The sequence below is a fragment of the Procambarus clarkii genome, chromosome 32, assembly GCF_040958095.1.
Source record: "Procambarus clarkii isolate CNS0578487 chromosome 32, FALCON_Pclarkii_2.0, whole genome shotgun sequence".
Classification (NCBI taxonomy): Eukaryota; Metazoa; Arthropoda; class Malacostraca; order Decapoda; family Cambaridae; genus Procambarus; species Procambarus clarkii.
Window position 1 is genome coordinate 42,745,370 of NC_091181.1, and position 18,476 is coordinate 42,763,845.

Consider the following 18,476-nt stretch of genomic DNA (forward strand, 5'->3'; position numbering starts at 1 on the left):
TAAGACAGAGGAAATGAGCTTGGTTAATGTCCAGATTAATTTTACTACGTTAGAAATAAGGTGATCTTAAATCTCAGGGTGATTTAGTTGGAAAATAAAGAACTTGTACAAAATGAACTAAGCTGGGGGACAAAAGTTGAAACTTGATAACTGAACTGGTTTTTATTTACTATCTCTGAAAATGTAGTTGGGTGATTAAATCTCAGGGGGATTTGGACTGATAGTAATGAATTTACAGGAGTGAACTTGGACAGAGGACAAGAGCTAGAGTTTTATAATTGTTTACATCATATTTACTATGTCTGAAATACAGAGGGTAAAATTTTCAGGGAAATTGATGGGTTATTTACAAAGATACGAGAGAGAACTAAAGTGGGGACGAGAGCTGGAGCTCGTTAACTGTTTTGATCTTATTTACGGTGCCTGAAATACAGAGGGTAAAAATTTCAGGGGAATTGATAGGATATTAACAAAGACTTGAGGGTGGAGTAGGGTGGGGGACGAGAGCTGGAGCTCAGTAACTGACTTGATCTTATTTACTACGACTGAAATATGACTGTTTAAAATTTCAGGGGGATTGGACTGCTAGTAGCGAAAATGTTGTCTCTGTCAAATTTGGGTCTTCAATTGGACTCTGATTAATTTCGATCAAGAACTGGACTCTGATGAATTTTGCTCTCAAAGTAGACTCTGGCGAATTTGAGCATAAACTGGACTCTGACGAAAATTGGGTATAAAATGGACTCTGTCAAATTTTCACAGATTACAGGACTCTGATGAAATTTGAGCTTAAAACTGTCTCTGACTAATTTTGCTAGCAAAGTGGGCTCTGTTCATTTTTAGGTATAAAATGGTCTCTGACGAAATTCTGTCTATAACTGGGCTCTGTTCAATTTTGGTCTTTACAGGTGAAATTGCCGTAAATGGATATAAAACTAAATGTTATGGCTAAGTTGTCTGTTTTCCTTAACAAAACATCTAAGACAATATTCTCTGAAAATGGTCTTTTTACAAATTAGGTCATAAACATATAAATAAACTTCTATGATTATTTGAAACTCTGAAAATAACTGTAAGGAAATTGGAAGAGAGAATAATATGAAGAGGAGAGAGAGAGAGAGTGGAGGGACGGTCCAGATATTATGGAGAAGATAAGATAAGATAAGAGGTAACCTGTATGCGATGTCTGGCTGGCCGGCGTAAGGTAAATACAGGTGCGGCGACAGATTGCGAGGTAAGGGGGGATGGAGGGGGTGTGAGGTACAAGCGGGGATGCAGGGGGAGGGAAAACCCTGGCTCCCACAGACGATTTTTTCCCTTTGGACCTGAAAACCATGGCTCACAGACGAATTTTGTAAGTTGAAAACAGGCATAATATGTCCGTAGAGTTCTCCTGGAAATGCTGGCTCTTAAAAGCGAATTTGAATTTCTCCCATAAGACCTTTAACAAACTTCTAAGTCTCGGAAATTATTTTCATCATAAGAACTTTAACAACTTCTAAAATCTGAGACACAAAATTTACCTGAAAACCCTCACTCCCAGACACGAATTTCCCAGAAAACAAAAATTCGTCTGTGAGTCGTACGACTCACAGGGGAATTTCCAAATTCACCTGAAACCCCCACGACTCACAAACGAGTTTTCTCCCAGAAAAAAAAATTCGTCTGTGAGTCGTACACCCTACTACTCTCAGCAGCCCTCCTAGAGACCACAACGGTAACATACCCAGCAGCACTCCTAGTATCCACAACGGTAACATACTCAGCAGCCCTCCTAGTGACCACAACGGTAACATACTCAGCAGCACTCCTAGTATCCACAACGGTAACATACTCAGCAGCCCTCCTAGTGACCACAACGGTAACATACTCAGCAGCCCTCCTAGTGACCACAACGGTAACATACTCAGCAGCACTCCTAGTATCCACAACGGTAACATACTCAGCAGCTCTCCTGGTGACCACAACGGTAACATACTCAGCAGCGCTTCTAGTGACCACAACGGTAACATACTCAGCAGCCCTTCTAGTGACCACAACGGTAACATACTCAGCAGCCCTTCTAGTGACCACAACGGTAACATACTCAGCAGCCCTTCTAGTGACCACAACGGTAACATACTCAGCAGCGCTTCTAGTGACCACAACGTAACATACTCAGCAGCACTCCTAGTATCCACAACGGTAACGTACTCAGCAGCCCTCCTAGAGACCACAACGGTAACATATCCAGCAGCACTCCTAGTATCCACAACGGTAACATACTCAGCAGCCCTCCTAGTGACCACAACGGTAACATACTCAGCAGCACTCCTAGTATCCACAACGGTAACATACTCAGCAGCCCTCCTAGTGACCACAACGGTAACATACTCAGCAGCCCTCCTAGTGACCACAACGGTAACATACTCAGCAGCACTCCTAGTATCCACAACGGTAACATACTCAGCAGCTCTCCTGGTGACCACAACGGTAACATACTCAGCAGCGCTTCTAGTGACCACAACGGTAACATACTCAGCAGCCCTTCTAGTGACCACAACGGTAACATACTCAGCAGCCCTTCTAGTGACCACAACGGTAACATACTCAGCAGCCCTTCTAGTGACCACAACGGTAACATACTCAGCAGCGCTTCTAGTGACCACAACGTAACATACTCAGCAGCACTCCTAGTATCCACAACGGTAACATACTCAGCAGCCCTCCTAGTGACCACAACGGTAACATACTCAGCAGCACTCCTAGTATCCACAAAGGTAACATACTCAGCAGCCCTCCTAGTGACCACAACGGTAACATACTCAGCAGCTCTCCTGGTGACCACAATGGTAACATACTCAGCAGCGCTTCTAGTGACCACAACGGTAACATACTCAGCAGCCCTTCTAGTGACCACAACGGTAACATACTCAGCAGCCCTTCTAGTGACCACAACGGTAACATACTCAGCAGCCCTTCTAGTGGCCACAACGGTAACATACTCACCAGCCCTCCTAGTGACCACAACGGTAACATACTCAGCAGCTCTTCTAGTGGCCACAACGGTAACATACTCAGCCGCCCTCCTAGTGACCCCAACGGTAACATACTCACCAGCCCTCCTAGTGACCACAACGGTAACATACTCAGCAGCCCTCCTAGTGGCCACAACGGTAACATACTCACCAGCCCTCCTAGTGGCCACAACGGTAACATACTCACCAGCCCTCCTAGTGGCCACAACGGTAACATACTCAGCAGCCCTCTTAGTGACCACAACGGTAACATACTCAGCAGCCCTCCTAGTGGCCACAACAGTAACATACTCAGCAGCCCTCCTAGTGGCCACAACGGTAACATACCCAGCAGCCCTCCTAGTGGCCACAACGGTAACATACTCAGCAGCCCTCCTAGTGGCCACAACGGTAACATACTCAGCAGCCCTCTTAGTGGCCACAACGGTAACATACTCAGCAGCCCTTCTAGTGGCCACAACGGTAACATACTCAGCCGCCCTCCTAGTGACCACAACGGTAACATACTCACCAGCCCTCCTAGTGGCCACAACGGTAACATACTCAGCAGCCCTCCTAGTGGCCAGAACGGTAACATACTCAGCAGCCCTCTTAGTGACCACAACGGTAACATACTCAGCAGCCCTCCTAGTGGCCACAACAGTAACATACTCAGCAGCCCTCCTAGTGGCCACAACGGTAACATACTCAGCAGCCCTCCTAGTGGCCACAACGGTAACATACTCAGCAGCCCTCCTAGTGGCCAGAACGGTAACATACTCAGCAGCCCTCTTAGTGACCACAACGGTAACATACTCAGCAGCCCTCCTAGTGGCCACAACAGTAACATACTCAGCAGCCCTCCTAGTGGCCACAACGGTAACATACTCAGCAGCCCTCCTAGTGGCCACAACGGTAACATACTCAGCAGCCCTCCTAGTGGCCACAACGGTAACATACTCAGCAGCCCTCCTAGTGGCCACAACGGTAACATACTCAGCAGCCCTCCTAGTGGCCACAACGGTACCATACTCAGCAGCTCTTCTAGTGGCCACAACGGTAACATACTCAGCCGCCCTCCTAGTGACCACAATGGTAACATACTCACCAGCCCTCCTAGTGGCCACAACGGTAACATACTCAGCAGGCCTCTTAGTGACCACAATGGTAACATACTCACCAGCCCTCCTAGTGACCACAACAGTAACATACTCAGCAGCCCTCTTAGAGGCCACACCAGTAACATACTCAGCAGCCCTCCCAGTGGCCACAACAGTAACATACTCAGCAGCCCTCTTAGAGGCCACACCAGTAACATACTCAGCAGCCCTCCTAGTGACCACAACAGTAACATACTCAGCAGCCCTCCTAGTGACCACAACAGTAACATACTCAGCAGCCCTCTTAGAGGCCACACCAGTAACATACTCAGCAGCCCTCCTAGTGGCCACAACAGTAACATACTCAGCAGCCCTCCTAGTGGCCACAACAGTAACATACTCAGCAGCCCTCCTAGTGGCCACAACGGTAACATACTCAGCAGCCCTCCTAGTGGCCACAACAGTAACATACTCAGCAGCCCTCCTAGTAGCCACAACAGTAACATACTCAGCAGCCCTCCTAGTGGCCACAACAGTAACATACTCAGCAGCCCTCCTAGTGGCCACAACAGTAACATACTCAGCAGCCTCCTAGTGGCCACAACAGTAACATACTCAGCAGCCCTCCTAGTGGCCACAACAGTAACATACTCAGCAGCCCTCCTAGTGGCCACAACAGTAACATACTCAGCAGCCTCCTAGTGGCCACAACAGTAACATACTCAGCAGCCTCCTAGTGGCCACAACAGTAACATACTCAGCAGCCCTCCTAGTAAGAACATCTGTAACATCGAAAATAAAATGCCTGTGAGACAAGCAAGAGAAGTGTCCGTGCCACAGAGGCGGAGCTGTGACTCAACGGGCCACAGACGAGACTGACAGCAACTCTCCAGCCACAGAACTATAGAAAACAGATAACGAACCCCGGGGAGTAATAAAAGTAATAGAGATAACACCGTGAATAAGATAGCAAGCCGAGACGAGGAGGGAGAATGTAAACACACACACACAACGTTATTTTGTGTGCGCTTGCGCGCGCGCGTGAGTGTGTATTTACTATTTGTATCTTTAGAATCGAGCTATTAGCTCTTGGACCTCGCCTTCCTAACCAATCTATTTTTTCTATTTTATATCTACTACATATATTTATCTCATACGCGCATACACAGGAAGCAGCCCAAAGTAGCTATCTAACTCCCAGGTTCCTATTTACTGCTAGGTGAACAGACGCATCATTGTGAAAGAAACTGCTCGTGTGTTTCCGCCTCCGCCGGAGATCTAGCCAGGGCCCTTAGGACTACGTCCCCAGAGCGGTGTTCACTCAGCCGCGAGGCCCTGTACTCAGCCTCGTTGCTCATACCCTGTAGGGAGCCGGTCGGCCGAGTGGACAGCACGCTGGACTTGTGTTCATGTGGTCCCGGGTTCGATCCCAGGCGCCGGCGAAAAACAATGGCAGAGTTTCTTTCACCCTATGCCCCTGTTACCTAGCAGTAAAATAGGTACCTGGGTGTTAGTCAGCTGTCACTGGCTGCTTCCTGGGGGTGGAGGCCTGGTCGAAGACCGGGCCGCGGGGACACTAAAGCCTTGAAATCATCTCAAGATAACCTGAAGATAGCTACATTCAGTGGCTGTATCGGCCCTATAAACTGTATTCAGAGCCGTATTCCACTGTATCGGCCATGTTCTCAGCGAGGCCCTGGACTCAGTGCGTACTTAGTTGTGTTGCGGGGGTTTAGCTCTGGCTCTTTGCTTACGCCTTTCAACAGTCTATCAATTGGTGTACAGGTTCCTAAGCCTAATGGGCTATCATATCTACACTTTAAATTGTATTTAGTCAGCCTCCACCGCATCACTTCGAAATGCATTCCATTTGTCAACTACTCTGACACTAAAAATAATTTCTAATGTATCTATGGCTCATTTGGGCATTCAATTTCCATCTGTGTCCCCTAGTGCGTGTGTCCCTTGTGTTAAATAATGTCTTTATCTAACTAATCAATACTTTTAAGAGTCTTGTATGCGGTGATCATGTCCCCTCTAACTCTCCTGTCTTCCAGCGACGTGAGGTTTAATTCCCGACGCTTCTCCTCGTTGCTCATACCCCCAAAGCGGCTACCAGTCTGAAGGTAAACATTTGAACCTTCTCCAGTTTAGTCTTATGCTTGACATGGTACGGGCTCCATGCTGGAGCCGCATACTCCCGGATTTTTCTTGCATATGTATTACAAGGTTCTGAAGAATACCTTACTCAGGTTCCTGAAGGCAGTTCTGATTTTAGCCAGCCTCGCCTACGCTGCAGATATTATTCTTTTTATGTGAGCTTCAGGAGACAGGTTTGGTGTGATATCAACTCTTAGATCTTTTCTCTCTTTCCCTTTCATTAAGTACTTCATCTCCCATTCGGTATCCTGTGTCTGGCCTCCTGTTTCCACTGCTTAGTTTCATTACCTTACATTTACACGGGTTGAACTTTCGTAGCCATTTGTTGCACCATTCATTCAGTTTGTCTAGGTCATCTTGTAGCCACATACTATCTACCTGTCTTAATCCCCTCATAATTTTTGCATCATCTGCAAACAATGAGAGGAACGATTCTGTACCCTCTGGGAGATCATTTATATATATCAAAAACAGTATAGGTCCAAGCACTGAACCCTGCAAGACTCCACTGGTGATACCTAGCCAATCTGAGACTTCAGCCTTCACAGTGACACCCTGTCTTCTGCTGCTTAGGTACTTCATTATTCAATAAAGTATCTTCCCTTTCACTCCTGCCTGCATCTCCAGCTTTTGCACTAGCCTCTTGTGTGGTACTGTGTCAAAAGCTTTCTGGCAATCCAAAAATATGCAATCTGCCCACCCCTCTCTTTCTTGCCTGATTTTTGTTGCCTGGTCGTAGAATTCAATTAATCGTGTGAGGCAGGACTTGCCAACTCTGAACCAATGCTGATGCTGTGTTACAAAAATTTTTTTGCCCCAACTTTTTGTCTCCTGTCTTTCCCACCTCTTGTATATTGGGACTACATAGCCATCTTCCAAATTTTTGGCAGTTCATCTGTTACCAGTGATTTCTTATACATTATGTAGAGTGGCAGGCACAATGCTTCTGCTCCTTCCTTTAATATCCAAGGTGAGATTCTATCTGGGCCTATAGCCTTTATCACATCCAACTCTAGCGAAAGCTTCCTTATATCCCCACTGGTAATCCCAAACTCTTCTAGTGGTGCCTAGTTAACTATTCCCTCTCTTATCTCTGGACATTCACTTTGCTCTAATATGAAGACCTTCTGGAATTTCTTATCCAGTTCCTCGCACACTTCCTTGTCGTTTGTAATGAGTCTGTTTGCCCCTATCTTCAGTTTCATTACCTGTTCCTTCACTTTTGTTTTTCTCCTGATATGGTTGTGCAACAATTTAGGTTGTCTTTGCCTTGCTATGTCATTTTCGTATTGCCCTTCTGTCTCTCTTCTCAACCTGACATATTCATTCCTGCACTCTGGTATCTTTCTCTGTTCTCAAGTGTCCTATTATATTTATAGTTTCTCCACGCCCTTGCTTTGCTAGTTTACATCTCTGATTAAACCACGAGTTTCTCATCTGCATTTCGTTTTTTTCGTTTTGGATCTGAACAAACTTGTCTGCTGCCTCCTTAACCTTCTGCGTGATGTAGTCCATCATGTCGTGTGTCGTCAGGGCGTGTGTGTGTGTGTGTGTGTGTGTGTGTGTGTGTGTGTGTGTGTGTGTGTGTGTGTGTGTGTGTGTGTGTATGTGTGTGTGTGTGTGTACTCACCTAGTTGTACTTTCCTAGTTGTGTTTGCGGGGATTGAGCTCTGGCTCTTTGGTCCCGCCTCTCAACCGTCAATCAACAGGTGTACAGATTCCTGAGCCTATCGGGCTCTATCATATCTACACTTGAAACTGTGTATGGAGTCAGCCTCCACCACATCACTTCCTAATGCATTCCATTTGTCAACCACTCTAACACTAAAAAAGTTCTTTCAGCGTTCTTGTGTGTGTGTGTGTGTGTGTGTGTGTGTGTGTGTGTGTGTGTGTGTGTGTGTGTGTGTGTGTGTGTTTGTTTTCCCGTATTTCTTGGGATATATTTTAAATTCCGTGTTTCTGTGTAACTTGTTTCGCGATTTGGTGTGAGCCGACTTTTCTTCCATGTGTGCGCGTCCTAGTCATTATCTCGCATTCAGTCACCTTCATGCATCACAGCTATCACACACTCGGCCATTGACGCACTTTGCCAATGATGCAATCTATCACTGATTCACTGTGACATGACTGTATTCTACCAAGAGCAAAATATACCATAAGCATGATTCACCAGAAAAATACTCTTCCAAGAATACACGCTATCAAGAACACACACTAGGTTCAAAGTCTCATTCTAGGACCAAGATACACACTAGGTGTCATGTTGGTCCCAATACGAGTGTTGTACGTGTGTGACCCACGTCACACACTAGATTCAAGATCTCATTCTAGCTCTCATGTGAGTGTGTCACATGACACACTCTTTGTCTCCTCGTGTGTTCACCAAGTCTCATTCCGCTGACCAAAGAGGCAGAGCTCAACCCCCCCCCCCCCCCCGCAAGCACAAATAGGTGAGTACTCTGCAAAGAACATACTACCAATAACACACACTACCAAGAGCACACACAGCCATGAACACGGATAGGGGCCTGATAGCTGAGAGGAAAACGCTCTTGACTCGTAATCCTAGGGTCCAGGTTCGATCCCCGGTGATGACAGAAACAAAATGAGCAGAGTTTCTTTCATCCTGATGCTCCTGTTACCTAGCAGTTAATAGGTACCTTGGAGTTGGATAGCTATTACGGGCTGCTTCCTGTTTACTCACCTATTTGTACTCACCGATTTGTGCCTGCAGGATCGAGCATTGACTCTTGGATCCCGCCTTTTTAGCCATCGGTTTTTTATAGCAATGACTCCTGTCCTATTTCCCTATTATTTCTAGTTTTAAAATTATGAATAGAGTTTGCTTGCACAACCTGCTCCTTAAGTGCATTCCATTTTTCCACTACTCTCACGTTAAAAGAAAACTTCCTAACATCTCTGTGACTCATCTGAGTTTCCAGCTTTCACCCATGTCCCCTCGTTCTGTTAGTATTCCTCTTGAACATTTCGTCTATTTCCACTTTGTCAATTTTCTTGAGTATTTTATACGTTCCTATCACATCCCCCCCCCTCTCCCTTTTTTTTTCTAGTGACGTAAGGTTCAGTTCCATCAGGCGCTCTTCATATCCCATCCCTCGTAATTCAGGGACGAACCTGTGAATTGGCAAGAGTGTTCCACTGACCAGGGTCAGCTCCTTCCACAAATTTGCCTCCACAAATTATATATATATATATATATATATATATATATATATATATATATATATATATATATATATATATATATATATATATATATATATACATATATATATATTGTGACGATAATCTCTTTCAAGAGAGAATGAGCCTGCTCTTCCCTCTAAACTACGTCCCAGAAACAACTAATATAGAAGATATATCCAACAAGTACAACAACAAGTTTTGCCAGAGAGCAAAACGTATCCAGCACCGGCACACCTGCTCGCCTCCGCCAACGTTAAACCGGCAAACTGCTTGTCCATCGCCTGCCTGTCGCTGATTGGCTGGCGCCTGTCGCACCTGCCCCAACACCCGCCACACGAGCTGATGTCTGGGCCACCGCGACCTAGGGAAGACAGAATATATCGTGCTCCACACAAGTTAACACGTCTCATTGGTAGACTAAGCCTTGGCTTATGTGTACTAAGGGAGGTGGCAGCTTGAAGCCAATATTCCTGCACTAATATAATTTACTTTGCTATTATTCACTTGTATTAACGTAACTTTTCATTTGCCAGTGATTATTCTTATTATTTTGTTTGATTGATTTATCTGTTACTAGTTTTATGCCCAATTTTATTTATGTTTTGCTTTTCTAACGTAATTAAAATTTCATTGTTAAATTTACTTGTGTTTTGTGTGTCTTCCCATTACCTTACCACAGACGAAAGTTCCAGCTTTTTTCTTTTTTTTTTCTTTATGTGACGAGGCCATACCCCTAGCTTTTGAAACAGCCGAACACCAACGCGTTACCGTCACAATATTATATATATATATATATATATATATATATATATATATATATATATATATATATATATATATATATATAAACGAGATGGAGGGGAACATAAAAAGAACACAGCACAATGGAGAAGATGTATACCCGCAAACCCAAGCAACCTAAACTTACACCAGCCGTGACACACGAAACGGAATACAGCCCCAAAGGCCGAGGACACACACAAGAAAATAAGGACAGATACTCAAAACACCTGATGTATAAGGCATACAAAACTCTCATAATAGAAACAAATAGAAGCATAAAAGGGGCCGAAGCGCCACAGCAATAGAAAACTATGCAGGAGAACATGTGAAAACAGTGGAACAACATAAATACGAAACAAAAATTCATACAATCTGAACACAACAGAAACAAACACCGGTAAACTAGGTCAATAATATGCATATTTTTCCGGAAACAGACCCTTAGGATATTTCTGACAAAATACATTCCACGCATCCCAGTCATCCTGCGTTGGGTAGCCACCCTCACGCGAGCGACGTGGGCGACGCATAAATTCCAGAACATCTACCATGAGAAACACCCCCCATCCCCCTCCTCGAGGGGCGGCTGGACGGGGACCCTCGGCACAGGGTGCAGTGGCATGGAGTCTCTCTGGATGACACCCTTTTCCAGCATGAGTACGATCCGTACCAGTGTTCACCTCAGGGGCAACAGCCTCTCATTCCGGAGAAACAGTTCACGGAGGCGCTAGAGGAAGGGGGAGGGGGGCGGCACACAGGAGCAACACCCGTAATGCAGGCAGGAACAGGCACCACACCACTCCCAGCTGTCCCCTCTCACGGCCATCATCATCTCATCCACACGATCCAAACCCTTTCCGTCCAGAGAACCCACAGAGGCCACACCGCCCACATGGTCCACATCATCCTGGGAACCTCTTCCAGGACACCGGCGGGCACGCTTCTGCAAAGGGAGGAAATCATCAGAACTACAGTTGTCTATACTCACAGGCGCGGCAGGTACCGCCCCCGGCCGAGGCATTCCCTCCAGAACAGAAGAACCCGTGTCCCCGGGAGCCAGGACCATATTCACAGGTGGAGGGGGGGACATGGACCTGTACCGGGACACCCTCCACCACACTCAGTGCAGGTGACGGTCCAACACCCACACTCACCGGCTCAACAACACCAACTCCTGGGGCCACAGCAGTCACCACACTCGTCGCACAAGCCCGAGAACCCTCCTCAACAGGCAGAGCAGCAGACAGGCAATCAGGTACCTCAGGCACAACATCTACCCGGCCTCAGAACCGTCCCAAGTGAGCAGCGGCGGAAAATATTCACCCCGCTAGTTGCTCCCACGTCGCACGCCGCAGCTAGATGACCTTCTTGCCCACACCTATAACAGGTGTGTGGTTGCCCCCTATACAGGCAGCAGAGCGTGTAACCCAACAAGGACACTGATGACGGAACACTACTCTTCAGTGACATCGTCAGGGTGCAAGATCTGTCAAGCATCCCATCACAATGCCCGACAACAACCTTGTTCCAACGAATACTTAACACAGTATCAAACCGCTCAAAATAATAAGTTAAAACTCCATCTTTAAACTCGAAAGGGGCACCACACACCGCAACATACGTCAAGGTGGTACTCAGGTTCACCGCTTTAACAGAACCGGCGGCATTTAGGAAAGGGTAAACACGCTCCCTCACACCGCCCGAGAAACGCCTGAAAGGCAGCCTGGTGGTAGAATTTTACCACAGCACGGTTGCCCTGAAGCAGCTGGTCGCCCACTAATTCCAACAACTGAACATTCAGAACTTCCACCAGGGCGACCCCCAACCAATATGTGGTGTACCGGCACCGTAAATGCCAGACCAGCCGACGATGCACTCTTCATTGGAGGACGGTAAGTCCCCATGTCAACTCAACTGATGCACCGTGCCCGCGCAGGGCACCCCCCCCCCCCCGTCCCCAATCGTCGTCTCGTTGACATTACCGGTCAACTCACAGTATCATCACAGAAGTAGTAGTAGTAGGCATCCATCAGTCTCAGGAGACTATAGAGTTGCGCTCTGGTTGTCGGTCTGGAGTGGCCTCACCAGGGCGCAAAGCCAGAGTAGGTTGATTCGGGGGAGAAGCTGTTACCCAGGCAGCATAATATATAACTCAACACAGTGCACAGATAACAAACAGAAAAATACTCCTACGTACTTATACACCTTGGGAACATTCGCTGATGTTCAACTACACAAAATAAGCATCATACAAATATGTATATTCAACAAAAACAAGAAGCTTACCCACCGCACTCGTTGGCTGTGCACACACACACACACACACAGGCAAGGGAAGGGACAGTATCAGCAGCCGGCCGACCAAACTAACAGTTGCACACTCACACACAACACATGAAACATAATATTGCAGCACCCATACAGTTCAATATACAATAATACAAATGTAAATAAAAATATTTCAAATACTTCAGAATGAATTACATTGTAATAGAGGTACCTTGACTCTTAAAAGTATGACCTCGGCGTATCCAGTCTCAACTGGTTAGGCTGGGTCTCAATACACACACTACAAACAACACATTAACCAAGAAAACAAGGCTGCTTGAGTATGATGTTGGAACTACACAAGCGAATGTGTACTTCAATTACAGAAAATATAGCTTCGCTACCAACAAACGACAAATTTTGTCTAATCAGGATCACACTAACTTGCAGCAAACGCTTCAAATGAAACGCTTGTCGGATGTCGATCACTGAATACAAGTGCTGGCGCGCCAGTTAGCAGCTGCAGCTTTCATTAAATTATTAATCACAACCAATGGACTTGGAATTATTGTGGAGATATTACCTTGTCGGTGGGAGACAACACTCCTCCTCCTCGACTCAAAGGTGAAGTGATAGAGTGAAGGGTCCTCTCTCTCTCTTTTGTTAGTTTAAACACTAGGGTTCATTAGGGCTGACTGGCTATCTGTCCCTCGTATACTCTTTTGCCTCTATATCATTAAGTACCTCTCAATTATCCCTGTTGATATTTTAGCCTCCTATCTCACTTTTACCATTTCAGTCTCTCCCATTTGTCACGCCTATCAAATGTTACTAATCACTTAACATCCTAGCCAATCCTTTTCTCCCTTCTATCCTAAATCCATATCCTCATTTCCTTTAAAAGTACTATATAGTCGTAATGGTTTAGTGCTTCCTCTTGATAATTACCCTGCACACTCTTTTAAAATGAAGGAACTTATAGTAACGATGTGGTCGAATGTACATGTCGAGATCGACTACCAGAAAGTAGACTTTTTGTTTTATTGAATTTGAACAAACCGGAAAAGATTTTATTATTTTGCTGCTAATAAAAACCTAGCCTAACCTAACCATCCTAGGCTAAATACACGCTATCAGAGGCCTTATATAGTACATATGCTATACTAGGACTAGGAATATATAAATCTGGTTTTTAGCTTTTTTCCGGACTATGAAAATATAGTACAATAGTGGCTTACTGGGGTTCCATAAGTACATATTGGTACGATCGACCATATAGTTACAAAATGTACTATCAAACAAGGAGGATGGGTTGTAATTGCCTTACCTTCTCTCTTGTGAATGTTGTGACGCCAGACCAATACATTAATCAGTCAACATCTCTCTCTAATCTCTCAATCGCTCATATTAATCATTCCACGCACTCTCCACTTTGTTCTTCCTCATTTGTGTATCAGAACATTTTGCTCTGATTCTCACATCAACCACCGTGACCGGTTTTCTTCTCTTTTTCAAGTAACTTAATATCAAGTGCCAGTAATGGGCAACTGATATACAATATCTTTAACGAGCAGCATAATATTAATTTCCTGTAACGACGAAATGTGAAATGCCTGTAAAGACTAACTAAATGTGATATGCCTGTAACTACTAACTTTTGATATACCTGTTACGAGCAACTTAATATGAAAAGCCGGTGATGAAGAACTTAACAGGCTTGTCCAGGGTTTCGTTCCGTCCGCTCTGACTTTCAACTCTTCTGCAATTTCTCATGCATAAAAGCTTTTCTAATTAGGCAAATAAGGTAAGAGCGAAGTTCCTGCCCTTTATCCTCAGTGATTTGAAACGCAGACTCAAACGAATATCTTATATGGCCTCCAATTCTGACAAACCAAATTGGAAATATATAATGAATATTATTATATAATTTTAATATTATATGCTGTTATTACAAAATAAATTCTTTGTTATATATTGGTTCATTATAGCGGAAGAGAACCCATCATACCTCTTATCTAACTTTGGGAAGGTCTTATGAATCAACTCACTCTCTCTTGGGGGCACTGGAGTCCTGAACTATGTCAGCGGGAAAGATATGTTCATATTTTCCTCGATAAATATATTACCTCGATAAATATGTTAACAAAATATGTATTTTGTTACCCGATTACCTCGACCTCGATAAAAGCCAAAAACGTGCATGAACACACTCTGGCTCCTGTTCCCTGACACAATGAATTATTGAATTATTTACATGATAAACTCCGTTTGAAGTGAAGCTCTTCTAAGATGCGTGTTCTGTCCAGCAACATTGACTTAATATTTCATTATCGATGCATCACGTTATTGTCAGATCTTTGTGCAATGATGGAGATTGTTTGTATTGACGATGTGGTCTCATTGTTTATGTTTAATAACCAGGCAATGTTAGTGGGGTCAGCGGTTCGAAGCGCGTAGTGCCCAAGTGAATTAAATGTTTATTTCTACGATAGTGTGGGTTAGCAATTTATCTAACGTGGGTGTGGACCACTGACTCCTATGTTCTCGGTAGGACCGAGGGAAAGAATAGAAATTTCAGTTGGGCAGCGATTGGTTGCCCCCTCCCCCCTCACCCGTGATTTTGTTCTTATTATTGCTAGTCTTATAGGAGCTCTACAGTGGTAGAGCTCACGTCTGTGGGGTCGCGGTTCGAGTCTTTTAGTGCTCAAAGGATTTAAAATATATATATATATATATTATATATATAGGAAGTCGTACCTAGTTGCTAGAACGTACTTCTCGGCCTACTATGCAAGGCCCGATTTGCATAATAGGCCGAGTGATTTTATTTTGAGAAAATAAAGATTTTTTATTTTTGTTTTTGTTATTTTTTTGGTTTATTTGAATTAATATTATATTAAGAACATAAATTATTGACTTTGTAATGTTAGTTTAGGATAGGTTAGGATAGGTTAGGTAGGGATGATTAGGTTCGGTCATATATCTACGTTACTTTTAAGTCAAATTAAAAAATTACTCATACATAATAGATAGCTTTATCATTTCATAAGAAAAAAATTGAAAATATATAAATTCAGGAAAACTTGGTTTATTAGGCAAATCGGACCTTGCATAATAGGCCAAATACTTCATTCTGGCTACTAGGTACAACATTTAATATTATATATATATATATATATATATGTCGTACCTAGTAGCCAGAACTCACTTCTCAGTCTACTATTCAAGGCCCGATTTGCCTAATAAGCCAAGTTTTCCTGAATTAATATATTTACTATAATTTTTTTCTTATGAAATGATAAAGCAACCCTTTTCTCTATGTATGAGGTCATTTTTTTTTTATTGGAGTTAAAATTAACGTAGATATATGACCGAACCTAACCAACCCTACCTAACCTAACCTAACCTATATTTATAGGTAAGGTTAGGTTAGGTAGCCAAAAAAAGCTAGGTTAGGTTAGGTTAGGTAGGTTAGGTAGACGAAAAAACATTAATTCATGAAAACTTGGCTTATTAGGCAAATCGGGCCTTGAATAGTAGGCTGAGAAGTGCGTTCTGGCTATTAGGTACGACATATATATATATATATATATATATATATATATATATATATATATATATATATATATATATATATATATATATATATATGACCCACAAGGTCTTCTCTGAGTACTCTTTATTTTCTTCTCTGAGGCTATGAGTCCCTACACTTGCACCAGAGGTGGTACCCCTATATATATATATATATATATATATATATATATATATATATATATATATATATATATATATATGCAAACAAGCCTGAATGGTCCCCAGGACTATATGCGAATGAAAACTCACACCCCAGAAGTGACTCGAACCCATACTCCCAGGAGCAACGCAACTGGTAACTACAGGGCGCCTTAATCCTCTTGACCATCACGGCCGTCAAAAGGAAGTGATAGCCGAGGCTATTTGAGCCACTTCCCCGACGGCAACTCGGATGGTAATCTTGGGCATAGCATTTCACCAAATCACCTCATTCTTTGGGGCACACGTGAGGAACACAAATGCAAACAAGCCTGAATGGTCCCCAGGACTATATGCGAATGAAAACTCACACCCCAGAAGTGACTCGAACCCATACTCCCAGGAGCAACGCAACTGGTAACTACAGGGCGCCTTAATCCACTTGACCATCACGGCCGTCAAAAGGAAGTGATAGCCGAGGCTATTTGAGCCACTTCCCCGACGGCAACTCGGATGGTAATCTTGGGCATAGCATTTCACAAAATCACCTCATTCTTTGGGGCACACGTGAGGAACACAAATGCAAACAAGCCTGAATGGTCCCCAGGACTATATGCGAATGAAAACTCACACCCCAGAAGTGACTCGAACCCATACTCCCAGGAGCAACGCAACTGGTAACTACAGGGCGCCTTAATCCACTTGACCATCAATGTCAAGAATGAGGTGATTTGGTGAAATGCTATGCCCAAGATTACCAACCGAGTTGCTGTCGGGGAAGTCTGTCCCCACCAACTGTCTACCCTCCTTCTAGGAGTGTATGGTGATGCCCTCAGGGCGAAGTGCAGGGAAATCCGGGTTTTGGACCCCTAGGATGCGAGGTTCTCTCTCCGCTGGGCACCTAGCTGAGACAAAGCTTCTCTTGATGATGTCATTGGCCTCGTTGTGTCTTGCATGCCAGCCCTTTGTGCTTCCGCAATGCAACCCATGCAGTCCGTATTGGTCTGCTTCCACCCTGTTGCAAATACACTTGTATCCAGTGTGAATTGGGGCACCAAGGCGGAGGGCCACTGCTACATGAAGGGATTCTGGATCTAGGCACGTGCCCATTGCTGACATGGATACTGCCAGGAGGAAGTCTCCTGCATGGGGGGCATGCACTGCTCTGAGGCGGGCTTTCTCATTGTCTGATGTTGCGGCGCTGAGCATGGCATCTGCTACTTTTTCCACTAGAGGGTGGTCCCAGCTGGACTCTTTGTGTTGTTTTGTTGGCTCTATAATGGTTGCTGGGGCTGCAAGAACATGTCACTGATTTGAACATTCAGTGAAAGCAGGATCGTGTATTCCTGCTGAATCACTCAGGGTTGCAGGTAAGATGATGAAGGTACAGTGATATATATATATATATATATATATATATATATATATATATATATATATATATATATATATATATATATATATACACACAAAGTTCAAATAAAGTAAATATATATGTGTACATACAAAAGAATGGGGGTGGTAGGAGAAAATAATATTAGCGTTCAGTGAGAAACCACAAGGTCTCCTCTGAATACTTTTTATTTTCTTCTCCGAGGCTATGGGTCCCCACATTGGCACCAGAGGTGGTACCCTCACAAACTTTTATATATATATATATATAATTAAATTTCGGGATAGCACTGATAGCAGTCAGTCGTGCAGGGGGTTGGGGTCCCACATTTTTGCCTATTCAACAAGGATAACAGTGCCTGAGGAAGCCAAGAATCGACACATGTCTGGGTTAATACCTGCTGAAGACTCTTAGTGGGTCGAGGAAGCCTACCTTTTCCTCAGTGCCACAGAATCAACTGAAAAAGGTGTGTTGTTTTGGCGGGAGGTGTGCTAGGGAGAAGCACGCATGCCTGGGTGAAGGTTATCTCAGCGCCACCATAAACAACAGCCTCCAGACAGGGCGGAAGCCTCAATTGGAGAGGGGGTGGGGGGAGTAAAGGGGAGACTCCCAAACCTTCTTGTATTACAGCAGAGTTATAGGTGAATGTGTGCGTCTTTTCAGAAGTACGGTGAGTTTGTAGTGATAAACATAATGCACCAGTGAAACTTTGTGCTAATTGTGTGTGATCGCTGCCTGTGGCGAGACCCCCTCCCCCCCCCTTCCCAAGCCTCCCGCAGGCCTCGCCAGCCTACCCCGCAACCCACTCCAGGCGGCTGACCCAACGACCATCGT

At 44.4% G+C, this 18,476-nt stretch overlaps 2 protein-coding genes across 2 annotated transcripts in view; one reads left to right on the plus strand and one right to left on the minus strand.

Annotated features, from left to right (window-relative positions):
• Positions 1 to 5,889, plus strand: part of LOC123759488 (putative uncharacterized protein DDB_G0286901) — a 59,131-nt gene extending 53,242 nt beyond the window's left edge. Inside the window, exons 3-4 of the mRNA XM_069334943.1 lie at positions 2,665 to 4,163; positions 5,882 to 5,889. Of these exons, the coding sequence (XP_069191044.1) occupies positions 2,665 to 4,163; positions 5,882 to 5,889 (1,507 nt within the window). The remainder of the gene's footprint in view (positions 1 to 2,664; positions 4,164 to 5,881) is intronic.
• LOC138370419 (uncharacterized) overlaps positions 1 to 18,476 on the minus strand; it is a 364,834-nt gene that overhangs the window by 135,435 nt on the left and 210,923 nt on the right. The window lies entirely within an intron of this gene.